The following is a 24,327-nucleotide window of genomic DNA, read 5'->3' as shown; positions in this document are numbered from 1 at the left end:
TTTGAAAAGAATGTGAATTTGAACTGATCATCTGATTTACAGAAAGATCTTTTTTACTAGAAGTTTGGCTATCTTGATCAGAATTAAAGAGCCTTAACTAAAGCTGTCTACAACATTTAAGAATATGTACCATAATCTACTAATAGTATTCATTTCTTCAGTTTCAGAATATTCCTATTTCTCTTCATAATCCTATCGATATTTTGGATGTCTATGCTATTATCCTGGCTAAATTTTCACTACTATTTTTACACTCATGTAATTATTAATGCACTACATGCACCAGCCATTTTATATGTCTGTGTTTTAAGTCAGAAACATGTCAATTTTTGTTACGAAAGTCATGCTGTTATGGACAAGAAGCAGTTCCACAGAACGAATGGGGTGATGAAATGACGCATATGAATGGCTTTGACTATTGAAAAATATTGCCTTATAAATGTGATATTGATATAAATATATATTTGTATTAGATTATTTGTTATAATGAATTTACATTGTTCACTGATTTCCACCTATCTTGGCTATGATTTACCTCAACTACGATATAGTTAATTTTTAACACTAAAACCTAACATACACTTTCATATAACCAACAATCAAATTGTAATTGAATTATTATGAATTATGTTGTTTAGAAGTGATATATAGTAAAGAAGCAAGTTGTTTTGCCAATGGTCACTAATCACATTTTGTTAAGAACAAATTATTTAGAAGTTGAACCTCAATGAGCAACTAAATTGCTAGTTGAATTTCCAAGCAATCTCGAATAAGCAATTAGCATTGCATAAAGTGTACTTATTTAGAAGTTGAACCACAATGAGCAAATAATAGTATTAAGTTTTTAAGCATAATTTATTACGAATAAGCGTAATAACTTTGCGTGTTTAAATTATTTATATAGAATTTTATATTGCAATTTTAATCTAAGTCAATTTTTGAATGACTTTATATAATATTACATTTTATATTATAATGTTTGTATATTGTACATTATTGTAAACCGAAGAAATAAAATTTATTCATTAACATTTATAGCATTTTTCAGGAATATTGATTTAACTTAATGTCTTTCATGTTTTATTCATCTTTCTGATAAATAAAACACTAAAGCTATAAAAATAAATGACTAAATCTAATCACTTACTTGTGAAAACAGTTTTCCGTCCTTGCAGTGTATGAATTTTGATAATTGGCATCTAACAATTAGATGTGAGTCATCCAAAACAGTATTAAAAAACCTGCGTGTAGGTAACAATGCTTCTAAATCAATTAAGAGTTCTAAAAATCTTTCCAAATACCTAACAGTATATTTTGGTAAATCTTCATCAGTAACCTCATTTATTGAGTCAAGTACATTTAAAAATTTCATCATGAGACGCTGAAAGTAAAAAAGGCATAAAATAAAAATAATGACAGAAAAATTTTACTTTTATTACACTTTAATCAAGTAAAAAAAAATACCTGTAGAAAGCACCTTTCCCATAGCAGCTTTTCCAACATATCTGGTTTATCTTTTTTTTGGAGAGCTTTATAAATTTTTCTCCATTTAGGTATTTTCTTTAACTCATATTCTCTTCTGCCTAAAAATGTATTGAATATATACAATAAATTGAAACTATAAGAAACAATAAAAAAACTGAGTCGTTGAATGTTAATTTACCTGGATCTAAACAGCACCACATTGACAAAGAGACCAATCGCTTAGTTTGTTCTCTGCACAAAGCAACTTCCATACTATTGAAGCAGTGATTCAAAAAAACTATTAAAGCTGTAGCTTCTTGCATAGCATTTTCAGTCTGAGGAGTATCAGCTAAACACGCTCTCAGCACTTGTTGAAAAAATGCTGAAAAAGCTTCTGGTCGTCTTTCAAAAGCTTGCCATGCTTGGACCCGTTCTCTGAATTTTTCATTTAACATAACGACTATGGACATCATGTGAGCATGTGAAGACTTCTCAGAATAAGTTGGCCATAAGTAATTTTCTAGGTATTGACTGAATTCAAGCATCATTATACGTCGAATTGAAAATTTTGTACCACATATTTCTCTTAAATATATGTCGTCTATTATGGAAGGATTATAAGGAAGGTGTGATCCGGCAGTACTTGGGGCCCAGAATTGATTAGCAAGCTTAAGAAATAAAATAAATATATTAGAAAATTTAAAAGTGTGGGAATATAATTTTAGGTTAAGCCGACATTAATCTTACCATAGTAATTTCATCCGCATTAATTTGATCCACAGTGACTGTGGGAAGTTTTGCTTTTACAGCAGTCTCTGCTTTTTCCATTTTTTATACTTTTATTAAACACTTTACAATAAAAACACTTATTCATGTAAAAGAAGTAAAAGAACTTAGATTTATTGGTTATGTTTATTGCAACAACTACTGAACTGATTGTCAAAAGCTTTCGACGTTTGTCGTAGGTGGCTCCACAGTAGGATGAAATTGATAATAAAGGCGCCATTTTTGAATTCAAAATAATGTTCTATCAATTTCAAATAAATATTTATTTTATTTATTTTTGTCGTTATTTATATATTTATTACATATATCCATATGAATACGTTCAAACACAACTAAGCCTTAAATTAAAACATATATTTTATAAGTTTTTATAAAAATATTTTCATACTATTAATTAAAATCTATCTGAATTGTTTTCTGTTATAGTCACATAGATATTGGTTTCTATTTTTACTATATTATTATTATTATAATAAACGCTGTCTGCTTGAAGGCAGATCCATGGGGTGAGAGTTCTTGTACTTTGAAAGAGCTGGTTTCTATCCCGCATAATACGCTTTCTCGCATATGATGCGTTTTTAGTTAGTTCCAAATAATTATAATATAACTATAAAATATAAATTTCATAGTATTTGAGTTCAAGTTGAAAAAATACATTATTTTTTAAATATAAAATGAAGGTTACATATACATAGGTGAGATTACATAAAGGAGGATAGGTACATAAGTTGTCTACCCTTGGGTATTAACCTTTACATTAAATATTTTTAAAAGTACATTTATATGTATTAAAGAAAAACGGTATATTAAATCGAACATGTATAATAAAAGAAAAATTTTAACAATTCTTAAAAAAATCGCATGGCAATATTTAGCAATATGAATAAAGTTCCTATTACAGCTATGAGTCGATCAGGCTATAGTTTGACATTATATAATAAGTACACAGTAAGAGTAAGAAATACACGTCGTGTTATGAATGAATCTATTATCAAAACAAAATTATGTCGCAACATTTGAACAACAAATAGCTATTACCAAATAATTCTCCTAAAATAGAATCATCGCCGGTGGCCTCATACAAATGACGTCAAATTATTGACGAAATCGACGCGTAAATTCTTTTCGAATATTGTCTCTTTTTCTCCAGGATCTAAATAAATCGTTTTCACACGCATTTCACCTTTCTCCATCACTTAACAACCGTCTGCAGACGAAATGTCTAACATTAACTTTATTTGTTGGTTTATTTTATTAACAGGTTTAGATGTTGTAAATATGAAAGTAAAAGTCTTATTAATTCATGTAATAATAGATCGGTTTAATGGAGCTTAGTCCTGTGGAATAATAGCAGAGAACACTGATATAGCAGTTAACAGCTATAATATTTTGTTATATACTTTAGTTTACATATATACATTTGCTCTAGTTTACTTAATTATAAGAATATTACTAGAAACTTTGCAAAACATTATCATTAAAATATTGAACACAGTTAACTGGTCAAGACTACATAAAATACTGGGTGATCTATACATTATCAAATTTATATTATAATCGTTAACACTGAAGGCGATTTCTTTTAATATTAATCATAAGTTCTAAGACTCCCATTTGAAACTCAACAATCTCGTCTTCAGTCAGTGTTTGTAAGGAAGGTAGAATACCTTTAAAAAACGATATATGTCTATCTCCAATATCTCCCAAAATTGTTGGAGACTCTACTTCTGTCTTAACTTTTTTCCGAGCAGGACTAGAAGTTATTTCAGTGTTTGCAGAATTATTTTCCCGATCGCTCTCGTCGCTTTCAGAAAGATTTTTTGCAGGAACTTCCACGAAATTGAAATGCTCATTGGTAAGGGATGAATTTAAAGTGCTGTCTTCAGCTGATGGTAGTTTGAATGTGTTTTTTAGAAACTTTAAGTTTTCACTATATGTATAAGGTTTTATTGGGGTTTGTGAGTATTGTTCTTTTCTTAATGATTTGAGGTAGGCGTCTCGGATGTTTGTCCAACGTTTCAGAATTGCCCTCCCTGGGAAGAAAAAAAATAAATTTGTATTATATGATAGCAACATAGCTCAGAGTCTTACTGATAAACTTGCAATCATAAGGTATTATCGAGTTATATGGAATGACTTTTAACTTTTTGAAATCGGTGCAGCCATTTTTGAGAAAATGTCGTCGATGGATCAAATTTGGGCACATATACAAACACACACATATACAGACATATAGCACACATCCTTTTTTCAAATTTCGTGACAAACTGTTCAGAATGTCTTGAATCGTCGAGGAAACGTAAAGTAAAAATCATAATTAGTAATCGAATTTTCTGGCAAAAAATAGTTTCTTTGGGAAGTAAATAAAGGTTTAATTAAGTTTTTTGATAATTATAAAACAGGTAAGCTTACATTAAAATTTAAAATAAATTATTATTTGAATAAATACTGCAATTGGATTTTTAGCATACGCTTCATTTCCCAAGATTAGAGAAAATAATTAAAACAAGTGTTTGTAAGGAAGGTAAATAATAGGAATATCGTTACAAAAATATTCAGTGTATGAAAAAATAATCAAAAATCAATTATATTATAATAAAATAAATTTTACCCACAATAATCATTCTTCAAGCTATCTTCAAAATTTTGGAAATCACTGTTCATTGCCAGGCAGACTTCATTCCAAGCTTTTTTGCATTCGTTCCGATCCTTGTGCATGGAATATGATTTATCCCAAAGTACTGGATGAGCTTCTATGGCAGCCAAAAGTGACTCCGTGATTATTTCAAAAGATGCCATGATTAACCAACCCTTTAAACTACAACTTTAATTTTAAAATTACAACAATATATAAATTATGGATTAATTTTAGTGTAAACGAAAACACAATATTCACTTGCACGGTTTTTGTAGAGGAATGAGACGCCGGTCCGTCGCCGTACCGACGCCGGCTCGATATACCAAGGGCGAAACAGTGAAGGACAATTATAAAAAAATATAAAAAGGATATGAGCATATATCAATTTCTATTTGTTCAGAAGCAATCAATATACAAATATATATAAAAATTAAAAAAACTTGTCTTATGAAACAATTAAATTTTTGCACACGTGCATGGTTTTAAAGAAATTTTTGAGTAACTACTTTATTATTATACCTATACCTACAAAATTTTCAATTTATTTTCAAATGAAAGAAAAAAACTTATGCAGTTTAATTTAATTCGTTTGTAATTATATTATTTTCAAGATATGGGGGCGTCCATTAATCACGTGAGTGAATTTTTAAGGATTTTTGAACCCTCCTTCCCCCTTGGTGATATTCAAAATTACCTCCACTCTCCCCCACCAAACATCAAGTGTATTTTTAGGTACGTGAAAAAACTGTAATTTTTTTTATTTTTTTTTTAAAGTTTGAACCTTTTTTAAAAAAATAGTTAAAAAATAAATACACGTGATATCTTACTATACCCCTCGCTCCTCAACGATATTTTGTGATTTTTTGTCAAATCCTTAAAAGCTCACGTGATTTATGAACGCCCCCTATGTATTAAGATATTTGGGCTAATAATATTAATATTTATATAAAATTTAAGTAAAGTTTGTAAAATTTGCTTTTCTTTAATGTTTTCAACTAGCTTTATTTTAAAAATCTATGACAAAATTTAAATTTTTCTACGCAGGTACAATTTTAAAAATATTAACATATTTGTTCAAAACGAATTTGTCAATATCACATGAATTTTTTTAATAAAAAAAATTAATAAAATTACCTTTATAAAATTCTTCTATTTTTGAATAAACTCTTCGACCTTCAATGAATGTATAAACTGAAGCTCGGGAGCTTTGCCGGGTCTGAACGAATTCACACGATCACGGTTTTTATAGAACTCTGGGATTCCCAATCTTTGTTTATGTATATAATATATATATATATATATATATATATATATATAACAAAATCAATATAAAAAAATATCTTTAATAGCAACTACTTATTTGCACATAAACACTAAATGCTGAAAGTTGTTTAAACTGCTTTATTAATATATACTTAATTCATTTTATTTTAATAATTATGTAATTATATAAAAATAAAATTCACTAATTCAGTTAATATGTACATTTAAATTTGTAACACCAACATCCTCTTACTTAATAAGTTACAAAAATAAAATTGCACTTCTTATCATTTTAGTATAAAAATATTAAGGTAAAGCAATTAATATTTAAGTGATTTTAAAACACTATTTATTGGTTATATATAAATGTCTCAAAATCGTTTTCCCGTTTTAAAAAAAGAAAAGAAAATTATGTTTGAGTCCGATTTTTCTTCATATTTATAATAAGTTCCAAAACACCCATTTGCAATTCAATGATCTCATCTTCTGTAAGCGAATGCAAGGAAGGCAAAATTCCCCTAAAAAACAAGATGTGCCTGTCGTTTGCAATTTCCAAGAGATTTGAAGGTATAACTGCTCCTTTAGGCTGACCATCTTCTTCCATCTTCCTCTGCAGTATTTTAGCAGTTTGTTCCAATATTTGTCTACTACTATTTCCTTCTTCTAATATTAATTTATTCCTTTTTGGTTCTGGATTATCAGATTCAGCACCATCGTCATCTCCACTATTAGAGCAACTCTTTGATGGAATTTCCACGAAATTCATATCGTCGTTGGCGTATGAGGAATTAGATGAGGAATCTTCAATAATTGGGAAATTCACTGTCTTATTAAAAAATTTCAAATATTTTGCGAATGTGTACGGTTTCATTGTTTTGCAAAACCGTCGCTTTCTTAAGGATCTTAGATAGGAATCTCTGATGTTTGTCCATTTTTTTTGGATAAGTCGCGCTGGAAGAAAAAAATTATAACCCCATTGTAAGTATACCCATGCTTATGTTAAATCTTTATATAAAATTTAATTTTATTGTCTTGAAAGGGATCGTTCAAGTATTACGTAAGCAGATTTATTACAATTATTTACCCGCCCCCCCACCCCCTTGTCAGCAAAAGTAAGCAAAGCTCTTTGCCTTGTCAACCCAAAATAAGCAAATCAACAACCCCCCGCCCCCCTATAGTGCTTACGTAATACTTGAACGGCCCTAAAGGTTAAACACATAATTTTTCACCCTTTCCACTCGGATGTCGTGGCTCCGGCGACAAAATACGCGTTATTTTTTCAATTCGCGAGTGGAAAGGATTAAATTGGCTAATTGATTTAAGCACCTCATACAGACTAACAGATTTTTACTAATACTAATATATTCGTTTTTATTTATTCATGCAATTTTTTAATTATTAGAAAATTGAATTTGATAAGAATGAATATTTTAGAAATAAATTGTTTCGTTTCTCAAATAATCAAAAAAGTGTATAAATGTTAAAAAAAACTTCTTTGTTTTTAATAGCTATTACTAATTATGATTTTTAAATTTCTGAACTAAAAATCTTCTGGTTTACTTCATAAAATTATTTATTTCATATTTTAAAAACTTGTTGAACGTCTGGGGATATGCAATGTCGTCTCCTTCTGGACCAGGGTCAAGATGTTTGTTGAGTATTTGATTTGAAAAATGTTTAAGTAAAAAGTAAATTCCTATTAATTAAATAATTGTATAAAAGTATAATAATTCTTACTTCAAACAATAATACTGAGAAAGAGTACATACCATAATCCCAGAATAATGAGTAAATATAAATACATATTTGAAAACATTTTTTTTCAAAAGGAACACTCTTAGATCAGAAATTTAATATCTTTGTATATTAATATTTACATTACAAAAAATATAGTCTTACCAAATTGTTCCTTCGATTTCTCATCATACTTTTCATAATCCGCGTTAAGCTTCAGGCAAATTTCATCCCATGCTCTCCTACTTTTATTTCTATCATGATTATCAAGTGATTTGTCCCAAATTATTGGATGTGCCTCAATAGCACCGATAAGTGACTTAGGATAAATAGTGATATTTGTAACAGGCATATTTAATAAACTCCTATATATAATTTATTATTTTGAACCCCACATGAATGTTTGTTATTGTGAAGTCTGTACGAGCAGACGAACGGCTCGTTGCCAGAGACCGTCGCGACGACGCGTCGGGCCGTTGCCGTTCCGCACATGACTCAATATCCCAAGGACAGGGCAGCAGAGGTAAGCCGCAGGTCTCGGGGATAATAGAAATAAAATAGATAGAAAAATAATTGAAATATTAAAAAATTAAATTAAATATAATTCGAAGTTGACGAACAGCTGACACGATCTAGAGAGAAGACATAGCAACGGATAGAGAGGCACGAGCATCTTTGGAGGAGGCCTATACCCAATCCGAGGTTCTGGCCGACTAACTCTATACATCATGTATTGTGTACATATCTTCTTATATATAAAAATAAACCGCAAAATGTGTGGGTAAGCGCATAACTCAACAACGCCTGGACCAATTTGCCCAATTATTTTTTTAAAATGTTTGTTGAAGTCCCAGGATGGTTCTTACGGCGAGGAAAAATCGATTAATTGCCAGGAAAACTCTAACAGCCTTTTGCTTTTTCTCATACCAACTAACTTTCTCTAACAAAAACGTAGAATTAATTTGAGCTTTAAAACTATTATATAAAGTTCATATTAAATTACAAGCACTCATTGTATACTCCTTCTAAACGATTATTCGGATTTTGATAAATTTTTGTTGTTGTTGTAAGTTTGTTGAGGAAATTTTCTAAGAATATAAAGTACTGGGGTGTATGTGCAATATTGTAGAAATAAATGGAAAAATGAACCTAGACAATATTAGAATATGTATAATAAATTTATGATTATGAATAAGAAAAATGTAATGTCTGCATTATTATTGCCAAAAAGCAGCTGACATGTGCCAGAAATTAAAATAAAATAATATATAGTATATTAAGAGCAGATTGAATGATACACATATGAACAGGATATGACAAATTCATTCACTTAAAATATGAAATTAAGTATTAATCAGGGTCGGTCCTACCTTTAATGCGATGCATACGAAAAATACGAGCGCACGCCTTAGGGGGCGCCAACACAAATTTCGGATATTAAATTTTCAATATAGTTTTTTTTTTCAATATATAATTTCCTTTCATCTTTTACTAATCTTTCCACAATATTTTTAGAATTCGTAAAAATTTCACTGTATAACAACAAATGGGAAAGAAAAGATGAATACATACAATTCGGCCCTCACTATACCGATTAGGATAAGTTTAATATGCAATTTTGGATACCTTAAATAATAAAAAATTAAATTAATTTAATCCAACATGAAGTACCAGTGTTATGTTATGATGGTTATGGTAATGTTATACCGTTTAAAAGAATTCAATTTTCAATATAGTGTGGGAATTGACTCATAATTTTATTTAAAGCAGTTCTGCATTTAACATCGCTCATATTATAAATGAATATGCATTTTGGCGTTAAAAGTTATTTAAAAAACAATAACAGCATGGGTACAGGACAACATCTGTCGGTCATCTAGTTACTTAATACAATAATGTTCTGTATATACATGTTTATGTTAATTTTTTATTAAAAAGGCAAGAAATAAATTCAGAATCATCACAAGTTAAAATAATTGTAAATTTTTACAATTACTACCTAGACTCGATCCGAGTACCTATGTCGATCCAAGTAGAGCCTGCTACTATTACGACCATGCTGCTGCATTATAAATTTAAATTTAAATAATCACGTAATAAATTTGCTTTTTTTCTATATCTGCAGCATTTCATTTTCATGTTTATATTTTTTCATTTTATTTTATTTTATTTTTCCTGGTAGGAAAATCCATGGCCTTCACAGCCAATACGAATGGAACGAGCTCTGCCGGATTCCTACGAATTGGAACGTCACGGCTCGGTTTTGTGTCGTCTACTGCTCCCGCAAAATTGTACGATCAGCATTTTTAAAAAATGATGATATTGGTTCCCAAACCAGGAATAAATCATCCAAAGTCGAATAAAAACACTCACTAACTAATATAAAATTAAAGCTTATCTCAATTTCATTTATTGTCAACACAGCTGTGCACCACATCGGCTTTGGTAGTGTATTTAAAAAAAAAATCCACAATTGAAAAAAAAAATTTAAACATTTCACGATTTTGGCTAGGTACTAAAAATACACGTAATATTGGATGGGATAGGGGAGATAGGATAATTTATTAAAATATCAACACGTCTCATTAAGGAATAAAGGTTCCAAAAGTCCTTAAAAATCGATCACGTGATTATTAGACGCACCCTTATAAAAACTCTTCAACTCAAAGAAAACAATTTATATAATTCTGTTTTTAACGCGACCAAATGTGTTTGGAAAAACATAAAACTCATAAATCTAACTTTTATATCAATGAAATAAATACAGGATAGAACAATCTATAATTAATCTTTATTTACAAAATATAAAATACATCCCTCTGGCAATTATAAAAACTATTATTTTAGCTACAATGAAGACGATTTCTTTTAATTTTTACAATTAATTCTAGAACACCCATTTGAAATTCAAGAATTTCATCATCCGTCAAGGTGTGCAAAGAAGGCAATATACCTCTAATAAACGAAATATGCCTATCATCAGCCTGATTAGTTGATTTAGGTAATGTTGGTTTAGTCTGTACAATTTTTGGTTCACATGCACCAGTTTCTCTTAAATCATTACTTGTAAAATTTATATCTTCTACTGAATTGTGATCATTACTGGGACCTTCTTCATCCGAGCAGTATTGTGTGGAAACTTGGATGTAATTAAAATTTTCGATACCGGCTGAAGAGTTAGATAAACTATCTTCTACAGGTGGTAAATCAAAAGACTTGTGCAAAAATTGTAAGTGTTTGGCATAAGTATATCTTTTAGTCGGAGCATGCGAAGTCCGTTCCTTTTTTAAAGATTTGAGATAGGAGTCGCGGATGTTTGTCCATCTTTTTAAAATAGCCATCCCTGATAGAAATAATTCAACAAATTATTATCTATCAATTTATTAATATATTTAAGTTATACTTACGAAAGTCGTCTTTCAGGCTGTCATGAAAATTAGCATATTCGCTATTCATTTCCAAGCAAACATCGTTCCAAGTGTTTCTACATTCAATTCGATTCTTGTGCATTTCATGTGATTTATCCCACAAAATCGGTCGTGCTTCGATAGCAGCCAGTAGGGATTCGGTTATTATTTCAAAAGACATGATTCACAATTTTCTAAATTGTATAAAATTTATATATTTATAACAATTCACATACGTATTAACTATATAATCTATTAATGAATTAAAGCTAGATATAAATATTATAGTTTAGGTTGATTGATGAATGAAACATTAGAAGTTACCACAAAAGGCTTAGAGAGATATTCATGGATCTTCGTTGATATAATTTTAATTATGTCAAAATTAGAGTTCGTTCTCTGCATATAAGGTCTGGTATTAAAATATTTATATATGTGCACTTCTCTTACAGTTGTTTTTATCTGGATTAAGACATTGCATTGAAAATATGCGAGAGACAAGTTAATCCGTTCTGGCAGAAGAAATAAGAGCAAATTACTCATACATCGATCTCATGCGTGCACGTTCTGTATTTTTTATAATAAGTCAGTGTATTTATATAAGGCTAGGAACAGATGGACAGGAAAAAATCTTTAAATTTAAAGCATTTTTAATAAAATTATCGCTTCTACGGGCTACCTATTAAAAATACACCTTACTTAATTTATAATTACTTAAATAAATCGGTCCAGTAGACGTTGAGAAATATTTTAAGGTGTTCGATTTGACGATCAACTCTATCATCATAAAAAGTTTCATTAACTGAGGTTCTTCTTGTTAGCAACGCCAAGCCCAAAAAAATCAATAAAAATTCATTTAAGCTCTTTTGAGAAACCTTCCCAAAGCCATGAAAATTAATCGGAATTTGGGAATAATCGTGGTTAACATTGATGAGAAGTATATACAAAAATCGGTCCAGTAGACGTTGAGAAATATTTTAAGGTGTTCGATTTGACGATCAACTCTATCATCATAAAAAATTTCATTGAAATTTGAGGTTCTGTTAGCAACGCCAAGCCAAAAAAAATCAATGAAAGTTCATACAATCTTATTTGAGAAACCTTGCCAAAGTCATAAAAACGATTCGGAATTTGGGGATAATCGTAGTTCGCACTGAAGAGAAGTCTATGAAGGAGTCTCTATAAAAATTTCAAATAAATCGGTACAGAAGTTATGTAATCGTGGGTATCGTTCCGGCAAAAACACATGGGAAGATATATCTCCAAAAATATTGGTGGAGCGACTAGGGCGGATGCAGAGCACGCCATTATGGAGTGCAAAAAATGAGAAAAGAGTAGGCAAGAATTAGGGAGGGAGATGATAGAGCAAAAAATCTTCTTCCCAACTTATTTTATAACATTGTTGACAAAAAAAGAATATATGGTGCGCTATATAATTATATACAATGTAATAAAATAAAATTGTAAAATTAACTTACAAAATGTATATGACTAATATAGGTACATACAAAATCAAAAACTTAATAAACGTTAAAAAAAATCTCCGAAAATAAATTAAATGTTGAAAAATTCTCTTGTACACATATTCTCAAAGAGTTAATCTTTGAAAACACATAAAAAAAACAAAGTCGATTTCTAGATGATCTAGAAAATTCTAGATGATACGCCCATAAATTATCAATATGTTGCGGATCCCACAAACACCTCACAATTCTTCATAGACACCTAAGGGGTCGATCTGGGCCACGCATGTAAAAAATATGTGTTTTATAACGGTATTTGTAAGAAAATTCGATTGCTATATTTAACCCCCAGCCTAAATTGACTTTTACATCACTATACAAATCGTACTTTTTGTCGATGTCCGCCCGTCCGCCCGAACCCGAAGAGAGTCAGCCCGTCAGGTCTCTCTCCGGCTGTGAACGTACGCTATTGAGACGAAGTCCCGTGTATCCGGGTTCATTGACGCTTCAGAAACCGGCGAAAGAATTTCTAAACGGAAGTAGAGAAAGCAGACACATCTGCGTTCTTTGTCATTTAATACAATGTGTTTTGATGTTGCGATTAAATTACTGACATACAACTAACAATTCTTTATTTATATATCTTGATAATATTAATACTTTTCATACATTTCAAATTGCCATATAACAATTTGCTAAATTTGACGTGCAATGAATGGATAGGATAGCGTTTACATATTGCTTTGTTGTTACTCCTAGGGGGGCGTCCATTAACCACGAGATCGATTTTTAGGGATTTTTGGGTACACCCCTTGGTGATACGTCGTAATATTTAAAACTATCCTTCTCCCCCACCAAAACATCACGTGTACGTGATATTTAAAACTACCCCTCTCCCCCACTAAAACATCACGTGTATTTTTTTACGTAAAATTTTTCGAATTTACGAAAAAATTGTAAAATTTTTGATTTTTTTCAAATTTAGGTTAAAAATAAATACACGTGATATCTTACTAGACCCCCCTCGTGATTTTTCATGATTGTTTGTCAATCCCCCAAAAAACCTCACGTGATTAACGGACGCCCCTATGCGTAATTTATTTTTAATATAAATATCATGCAAACATTGCTTTTTTGATATTTATATTTAAGTAAAATTTGCCTCATTAATCACTTGAGGCTTAAAAGGGGTGGAGAGTTTTGACAAAAAAAAAATCATAAGATATCACGTGTGAGAGGAAGTGTCTAGTAAGATATCACGTGTATATATTTTTTACCTAAATTTAGAAAAAAATCTAATTTTTTTTTTTAAAAATCTAAAACTTCACGTTTTTTATTTCTCAAGATGCAATTACAATCTGTCCTTATAATACAAAAACATTTAGAAATTATGAATGACAATATGAAAAGTTAAAAACCAAAATAGAGTTTACCTAGTGGTACAACACTCTTTCAATTTTTTTCTAGAAACCAAGAATTTACACAATTTTAGGCGAGGGAAGAAAGATAATTTTAATAAAAAAAAATTTTTTATCATCGAATCCGCACCATTCATTAGAAGATAGAAGTATTTACATACTTCTTTGTTGTTACTATTTAATTTTGTAAAATTTAGGCTAGGATTTAAATTTTATAAACGCTAGGCATACTTTGATTCATCTATATTTATATTTAATTATGTATTTAGTTAATTAAGTAAAAAATTATCTCAACAAAGCTATAAATACTATTTATAATCTTTCAATAGAGTCTTTCAATTGAGTTTTTTATTATATTTATATTATTTCAAGGAATTCGACATTATTAAGAGCGTTTATTATAAATAGAAGCATTTACCTGCTTGTTTGTTATTACTATTTAATTTGCATATGATTTTTTTTCTGTAGGATACATTGATTTATGACATTTATATGAGAAATATTAATAAAGTTTAAATTTGACCGTTTATGGTTTAATAATAAGAATCCTTGGATAGAAGTACGCGATTGTAATTAAAATTTCAATTAATTATTGCGAAATACTAACATTTCAGCAACTTGAAGAAAAAATAATGTTTTAGGAAAACATGAATTGTATTATATCTTTCGTAGCAATTTTAGCAAAATAAATGAGTAACAATTTTACAAAATTTTAATTTTTTTTCAATAAAACTCTGATAACTATACAAAAAAATGTGAAGATTAATATCATGAAGAAAATATCCTGAAAAACTTGGTATTGTGATATTTCTAAACGCAAATAAAAAATCAAGAACAAGATGTTGATTTGCTAGAGCATATTTTCATCAAATTTAGACAAATTTATATATATATATATATATATATATATATATATATATATAATATTCAAATGTGAGCTTAAATTCTTGCCTTAGCGCGCGACACATATGGTGAATGGATAATGTGGCCTTCATACGACCTTGCAATATCTATGAATGTTCCAAGCATTTTCTTTACTAGTTCCGGCTAGAAAGGGAATATATGTACACATGTATACATACTTTGAATATTTCACTAACAAAAAATAATATAGCATCATCAATTAAATATGTGTATCATAAACAAAAATAGCAAATTCACATAGAACTGACTCAACTAAGATAAGATGAGACTCTATAATAAATCGACAGAGTTTATAACACCTGGGTAAGTATTTGGCACTTGATTGGAGAAGTATGTGTATCATCATAGTATAAAAAGGTTAAAATCTTGTAATAATATACTGAAAAGACTGTGATGCTAAGTAAGAATAAATCAAGTCAAGGAAACGAATTTCTGGGAGCTACGGTAGAGTTTGTCTATAGTAAAAGCTAAAAAAACGCAGACTAAATATAAAAAGTAGTAAAATTTATATGTTTATGCGATAAACAAATATACAATGTGCCAAACAAAGTGTTAAATGTTTAGCCAGATACTGAAAATTGGCTGCTACATCAGGACTTCAATATGTTAACCAAACGAGACAATTTGCAACCAAACACAAAAAATTGTAGTTCCATCACAATAAATACCCCAAAACCTTTTGGCTAATAAAATTTAAAGAGGTTTAAAGGAATTCACCCACCAGATATCTAATACGTACAAAAACTCATCCCAATTACAATGATTTTTTATTTTTATATAGAAACTAAGCAATCTAATACTCTATTCTATCCTATCATATTATTAGAATAACACCAGTAGCTTCTACTCATTGACGATTATTTATTGTATTTGATGTTTACTAAACACAATTTATATCAACTTGCTAAGTTTTATATATAAAAACATATCAATACCCTTAGTCAATTATATCACTTTTTTTTAAGTGGAATACTGGCCACTTCTACAAATTGGCAAAAATTGTTATATTCGGTAGGTATACACTAAAAACACTATATATCAATTTATTAGTTGGTGACTTCTACTAATCATCATTTGTTTATTATATTTTTTTCACTAAATTTGCTAGATATCTAAAGACATTTCAATCTTCGCTAAAGATAATTTGTAAATAATATGGCAAAATAAAACAATGGTAGGAAGGATGCGGATCAGTTTCAGTATAGGTACCAAATGAAAAATAGATATTGTGGTCAGCATTTTAGTACTAAATTAGTCTTCACCGGATTAGACCAATGCCAAGAAAATTAGGTAACTGGATGCAACCAAATTAATTAATATGTTGACTTTCAGGGCTGATTGTCCTGAAATTTCAATTTGTTCAAGAGACTTTCCAGGATCAGGACCATTTATCATTTACCACCGTCTTTCTATTTGTGTTTGTGTACAAGAATAATGTAATATCACGATATCCGCCGTGGATAGAGTTCGGACAGGTTGTTGTCCTACTGGCGGATTCAAGAAGTGAAAGAAATAGCATTGGACGTGCGTCATACTCCGGCAATGTTTCGAATTCCGAACGGCCGATTTATGGAATTCGAAGCGGCCATATCTCGAATTTAGTGCACGTTCTGCATTTTTTTGTGGAAAAGCACACACACACGCCGATTAACGGAACAACGGAATAACGCAATCATTGGACGAGAGCGGAAGGATAAATGAATTAGCTAAACACTAAATAGTTTCGGAAATTTGGACAATGTCTTTGAGGAGGAAGTAGAATTGGTCTTTCTCTTCAGTTTCAGAGTTCTAATCCAATAGGTTTCCTTTTACATTTATCTTACATTCAAAAATGTTCACTAAAAACAATAAATGGTCCTGTTTGTGGTGTAAACAAAACACTATAACATCAACTCCCATCTCTCAGAAGGCGTTGTATATGTATTATATATTTGCGTAGGTAATGACTTTCGGCAGTAAAAATGTCAATATTATTATGTGTAGTGATAATCGTGCAGTAAAAATGTCAATATTATTATGTGTAGTGATAATCGTGCCTGGATTGTCCATATTAGCCTTCACTTTAAAATAATTTCTGTCATTCAGAAGTACACCATTTGCACATGAGTCACCAAATGCGTGATATTCAAATGACTCACGAGGGTGGGACAAGAATGCAGAAACGGAGAGCCAAAAATAATAATGGAAAAAATATTTGAGACTAGGGCTGGTTAATTTATAATAAAAAATATAAAAATATTTGACCATTCGTAATGTTATATTCATATGTTGCAGCAATACCCACAAAAATCTATGGTCTACGATTATAAGTAAAGATCTGGTATAATACTGCTTGATACCGAGATGACCAAGGCTTTTCATAAGGTAGCCCAAGTTCTTTATCACTACTCCACGACGGATTCGGTTTATAAAATACTGATAAATACAAACTATATAGAAAAAGAAACTGAAATTTACTGGTGAGCACTGTTTTTGTCATACAAACTGCTTTTGTTGTGATTTGTATTGATGTGATGTTCCCTTCCTTATAGGCATTAAATAATATTTGAATAATTATTGTAAATATGCCAAATAAAATTTTGAAATTACAAGTATTTTTGTAATTCAATTTAATGGACTTAATTTAGCTGGTACGACCTTCGACAATTCACAAATATATTAAAATTGCTGATTTTAAGATATTTTATAGAGAAGGCCTCTGCGTTATATAGTTAGTCGAATAAAATCTTAAATTTAGTACTTATGTATGAAATTCAGCAACTAAATATTTTTTTAAATCTATTTGAATTTGAATAACTGCAACAGTAATTATTTTTACAAAACTTAGACTTAAGCAAACAGAAAAAAGTTGGTTTTGGTTTGATAAAATAATATTTATTTATTAATATGAATTTGTCAAAGTATTCATGATATGTCCATTATCATCTCATTGCCATAAGGAGTTCATCTTTACCGATTTTTTCCGAATCCGCCATTCTCACAAAAAACCGCTTCCCATGTAAAAAAACATTCGAATCAGTACACGAACTTGATACGTGCGAACAAATCAATAAACAAAGAAATTCTATAGAAATGACCACCAGAAAATGCCTTTCTTATCCACTATGAAGCTGCATATATTGAATACAAACAGCCTGATTAAACTTCGGCGCGGCAGCATTGTGCTCCTCGTCGTTTTTTTCTATGTGTTTATATCGACGAAAATTTCACGCGCGAATTTTTAATGGAATGAAAATGTGTGGGTAAGGAACCAACTCGTATTCAATTTTGATATGCACAAACAATTTCACAAACACACCTTCATAACGCGTTATATCTCATATACGGAGAGAAAGAAAAAATCGCTGGGTAGGAGATCTCTTCGCCGGCCGCGGTACTGAGATTCCCAATTTTTTTCAGGTTAATCGAATAAAAATCAACTTAAATTTAGGACTGAAATACCATGGTAATTTCGAGAACTAAGAAAAATATTAAAGTAATAATAAATAAGATCAATTCCTAACTATTAAGTCTCATTTGAAGCCACCGTTCCAACTGGAATCTGACTCGAATCCAATCTGAAGCATATAACTAAATTTTATTAATAAATTTTAATACTGGAGCTTAACATATTTTTTTTTTGATAAAATTGTTTATGATATGTTAAATATTAAATATTTTACCAAATAAAACAAGTAAAATTTATCACAAAACATCTATCTATTTCCATCTATAGACTTCTTGATTTTTACTATTTCATAGTAAGTAAAAAGTATGATAAGAGCATGCTTTTCCAAGTATAATTTTGATGGAATATATATTGTTAGTTGTAATCCTGAAATTATTTATGCATTCTTTATCCACTATTAAATTAATTGAAAATGAATTAAGTAGGTTCCAATTGGAACGTATTCCAAATAGGTCAACAAATCAAAAATATTGAATAGTGCATTCCGGTTGTTAATACTTTATGCACACTAAATTGATAAGTGAATAATTAAATATATCTATAATCTATATTAATTTGGCTTAAGTTATTTCAAGTATATCATAGTAATTAATTTTAAAAAGTGAACAACAAATTCAATGCAAACTTATCCTTTATTACAACAAAATGTGAGCACATGATCCTTATAATTGAAATAATTTTAATTTACAAAATTTTCCAGTTTTTTCTTCACAAAGTTGATAAATGAATTATTAAATATATCTATAATGTATAATAATTTGGCTGAAATTAATTCAGATTTAACTTAATAGTTGATCTTAGAAAGTAAATAACTAATTTCAACACAAACTTATCTTCTGTTACAACAAAATAAGAGCTCACAATCCTTAAAATTGAAATAATTTTAATATACAGAATTTTTGTTTTTTTTTCATTTTCCTCAGATTAAGAATAATGTGAAATTATATTTTCCATATTTATTTACGTGGATTTTCCGTAAACAAGTACTTTATAATGCTCTGTAGGTAGAAATCTCTACAGGATTATAATAACTTAATATAAATATATCGAGTATTTCATATTTTGCTTCCAAGATATTTCATACTTGAAAGCACTTAAAAGCTTATTGTTTTGCATATTCCAATATCGATTTTCCTGTTTCAGAGGAATAGCAATTATGAAGAAAATTCCTATATAAATACAAAATATTTCTATTTTTTTTACCTTAATGTATTTGTATAAATGTTTTATATTTTCCAAATTCGTATAAACAAAGAATATCTAAGTGTATTAAAATATTATAAAGAGAACTGTAATTAAAAATATTTAATATTTATGTGTGATATAATTAGGAATGAAAAAGTGGTGTGAAATGTTCGTTAACAAGCCTCCGCATTTTTTTGCAAGACATTTGGAAGTATTTTCGTCAAAAGTTTGCTAAGAACTTGGCATTTTTCATATGATTTTCAAATAATTAAAAATAAAAATTAAATAGTAGAATAAAAACACACAAATTTTGAAAAGAACTGTGAATATGAAATTTGTGCTCATCAAGATATTCATTTAGCATATAAAGCCAAACGAATATAATCTTTATAAATTCTGCTGAGGTGTATATGAAAAATTTAAAATTGCTAAAAAAGCTCTAAAAATCTGAATTTTTAATAATGAATTATTCATAATATGTGAAATCGTTTATAAGTATATAATTGATTTCAACAGTAACATCAGAATCACCAATGGGAAATTAAATAAGAAAAATTAATTTGGTGAAAGATAGTCCAAATTTTCATACTTGCCGTTTTTTCAAACGTGGCGGCATGTTCAAACTTTATTAATCCATCTTCATCTAACTGATGTGTAAAATATATATTCTCATTACTTCAAAATAAAGAAACAAGTGTTAACTTTGTAACATAATCACATATTTTATTGTTTTTATGTGGAATGTGTAATAACACATATTTTCTTCAGAAAATTGCAAAACAGTATAAGCATAAGCATAAAAAACAGAAACATCAGTATCTTAAATGAGATCTCTCATTACATTCCATTTATTGAGTTAAGTCAATAAAATAATATATTTATTGGGAAAGTACATTCAAAATTTTTATTCTTAAGAAATGTGAATATGTGGAAATTCTCATTATATCAAAATAAAAAAATAGTGTTAACTTTATACCATAGTTAAGATTTTCAGAGTTTTGTGTAGTATATCTAAATCATTTTTTCCCATTTTCTTCAGAAAACTGGAAAATTGTGAGCAAACCTGGAAATTTCTATGCTAATTAGATATTAAGTGTAATTTTTTAAAAAAAATTTCTAAATGAGTGATTTGGGAATCACTGTCCGTACGTACACACTACATTCACAAAGTAAATGATCTTTGATGGTAGCTGTGTTTGAACACGAACTTTAGTACATCGCAAACTAGCGAGAATAACGCATCTTGCATAGAACCGTACATAGTTTCTGCGGACAGGGCTGTGCCGATGTAATAAACACATAATTAAATAAAAATATTATTTTAAATCCCATTAACCACAGTGCTCAAAACAGGTGATACATCTAAACTCAACCACCTAAACCTAATTTGTCATATCTCTACAATTTAGTTTTACTAAAATTCGTGTAATCAATAAAAAAAATCCAAAAGTGCCTATTACCCGGAAATAAGTTCTATTAACTGTGTAGTAAAAATTTGTAAGTGATAATTTGTGCTGATCGGTGCGTAAAGCTTTACCAAAATAATTAGGTCAGAAAACTATTTTATAATTCATTAAGCATTAACGCTCCAATTAGATTTTATGATTTCTCACATGAGAACAGTAAGTTGAAAAATTTATTTTAAAATTTACGTAGCGGAAATTATGGATAGGTTTAATTTTAATTTACTTAGATTTGATATAGATCTCTATCTATATCTTCTTGATCTAAATCCAATTGCTATACTCAAGCTATATCATAAAAATCTAATAAACAGCAATTATACACAAATTTTCTTAAATTATATTTAATCCACAACTAATATTTTTTTTGGTTATAAATTATTTAAATCATCTAAACTACATGAAATAGAAAAAAAGAGTTCGGCAACATTTATATGTAATTTTCTTCGTAAGTTAGTACTGTTACTTCGTAAAATAATATATCCCTAAATATATTAATATATCAGAATTTGATTTTGATATAAATTAGTATTAAAATATCCATTAAAATTTCTAATCAATATGAATATTTTATAGAAAAGTCAAAAGTACATAGATAAAAACTATTATACATCTACTAATTAGCCAAATCGTTATAAAAGCTTTAAAGCTATTTAATTTTATAATTTTAACATAGGTCGTAAAAGAAAATAAGTTATTTGTTTAAAGTAACTAATAAAAAATAAAAAAATAACGACAAAAAATCAACAAAGAAGCTGTAAAATTGCACAAAAATTGATATTCAGCACATTGCCAAAACGACGACGTACGTTCCAAAATGTTTAAAAAAAACTCCGGTAATCTGCTAATATATTCAATTAATAAACACATTGATTTATTTTTGTAACATATAAATATTTATATATTTTCGATATTATTCATGAATCAAATATCCCCGAACCGTTTTAAAGTTAAATGAAACACAGATAATTTGTGCAAAAATATATATGAAAATAACATTTTGTATATATACTAATACTCTTTGTAACACGTACTAATTAAATAAATACAAATATAATCAAGAGCCTAAAGACATATACATGCAGTAAAAATAGTAAATGGATATTTAATCACAAACATATGAAGATAAAGAAATAAAACAGCTTTATTTTAATATTGAGAAAGAAAATTTGTTGATCATATGTTGATCCAATATTACTTGTAGTAGAGTGAAATTCAAACTTTTCAAAACAATTAGTATATTTTTTTTAAATATCTCACACTACTGGTACAGGTCAGTGGATTCTTATAAGAACTAATATAATGTTTTACTGGATTCTTTCTTTGCTTAATTTGTCACAGTATTAAATCAACATTTTTTTCAATGAGATTATACAAATGTATAATTTTAATTTCGTGATTTGAAACAAAATTAACAAAATTTCGGTCCGGGAAACAAATGTAAGAGTGTGTAGGCGTTTGCGCAACCCCGTACTGGTTTCGTTCATAAAGCAAGGAATGTCTAATAACTATTAATAAGACAATTATAGTTCAAAATAATCAGAAGTAAAATCTATTGGTTTGTGTACTAATAATAAATATTGATTAGGCCCTGTCTTCTGCGAAAAACCCCTATTAGATAATATAAAATAAGAAGATCTTTGAACATTTTCCAGAGCCATACGAGTATATAATCATAGTTCCAAATGATGACAAATTCTAGAATAATAGAACACATCAAAACACATTCAATGAATTTGTTTCGGTATAAATCAATATTTCTTTAAATGAAGTTGTCAAGAAGTTAACTGTATCAAAGAATCAAATTATTTTCGCAATTTGAAGCAAAGAGTTCGAAATTTCGGTACCCGCAATAAAAGTAGGAGTATCTGGGGGCGTTTGTACAACCCCGTCCAGGTTTCGCTTATAAGGGCAAGGATTTTAAGATTTAAAATTTAATAGGACAATTATAATTCAATGTATTTAAATAGAGAATCAAACAAAAAATCTTGTGAAAAAGCCCATGTTTTATTCCACAATTATGAAATCCTAGTTCTAAAATCTAGTGGTAAATTCCAGAATGATGGCACACAATTGATCTAATAGGTTTGTTTCGATAACTTAGAGTAATAAAATTAATTTATGATTTTGTTTTTGCGATTTGATGTGAAAAGTTCGGAAATTTTCGTTTCCCGCAACAGGTGTGCAGGTGGACCACGATGTCCAGGTATTTGTGCAGCCCCGTCCGCGTACCGTTTATAACGGCAAGGAATGTCTAATAACATTTAATGCGAAGACAATATATCTACACATGTATGTAGGTATCGCATTGAGTACTCATGCTCGTATCATGTCAAAACTCGTTCTCAAAGACAATCGGTTCTGCTTCTAGAAATAACTCAATCAAATCAAATCAAACTTACCGAGAACAACATATCATTAAAAAAATGTGCTAAAATTAATAATAATTGATTATGCTAAACCAAGTGCACAAGTGCCAAGGGGAAGGAATTTTGAAGATATGTTAATGAAATCAATCTTTAATTCAATAGTGACGTATGTGTTTGAGAACGCGATCATAGGATTTATTATGACAAACAAATAAGTCATCATAAATTTAATTAGCAAGTGCACTACAGTTGTAAAAGAATTTACATTCATGCAGTATTTTTTATAATTATCTATCTAAAAATAGCAAGTGTATTACTGTGATTTTTAACTTTAAAGTTATTCAAAGAAGATTGTTATTACCTATCTAGTTCAATTATAAATATAATCCTGAACCGCCATAAGATTTTTTAATAATAATTACTTTAATAATAATAATTATAATAAGTTTTTTTTATTTTACTTACTTAATTTATTTTTTGTTCTAAATCATAATAATATTATATTACAAAAAAGTTAGTGCAATTCTATAATTTATATAAATGCAAAATATGCCAGCGTTACAAAGAGATAATTTGTATTTGTCAAAATAGTTATTTTTTAAAAATAATTAGTAAATTAAATAATGTACCTTCTGAGTACAAAAATAATATACGTTAATACATGATAGTTTTTTAATTAATTAAATTTTAAATATTTTAGTTCTAAACCATCACTATTATAATAGAAAAGCTAATATTAAACCAAGTCAAAATAAATATTAAAAA

At 28.9% G+C, this 24,327-nt stretch overlaps 1 protein-coding gene and 1 pseudogene across 1 annotated transcript; both read right to left on the bottom strand.

Annotated features, from left to right (window-relative positions):
* LOC113383231 overlaps window positions 1-24,327 on the bottom strand; it is a 209,939-nt pseudogene that overhangs the window by 8,600 nt on the left and 177,012 nt on the right.
* LOC113383235 lies at window positions 6,542-8,325 on the bottom strand. The gene is made up of 2 exons (XM_026621486.1): window positions 8,051-8,325; window positions 6,542-7,102 (listed from the first exon to the last, which is right to left on the bottom strand). The coding sequence occupies exons 1-2, from the start codon at window positions 8,235-8,237 to the stop codon at window positions 6,561-6,563; spliced, it is 729 nt and encodes a 242-aa protein (XP_026477271.1). The 5' UTR covers window positions 8,238-8,325; the 3' UTR covers window positions 6,542-6,560.

Source organism: Ctenocephalides felis, unplaced genomic scaffold, assembly GCF_003426905.1.
Source record: "Ctenocephalides felis isolate EL2017-DRISC unplaced genomic scaffold, ASM342690v1 CF-g0.4_SCAFFOLD_03570, whole genome shotgun sequence".
Lineage (NCBI taxonomy): Eukaryota > Metazoa > Arthropoda > Insecta > Siphonaptera > Pulicidae > Ctenocephalides > Ctenocephalides felis.
This window is presented reverse-complemented; position numbering and strand designations above follow the sequence as displayed.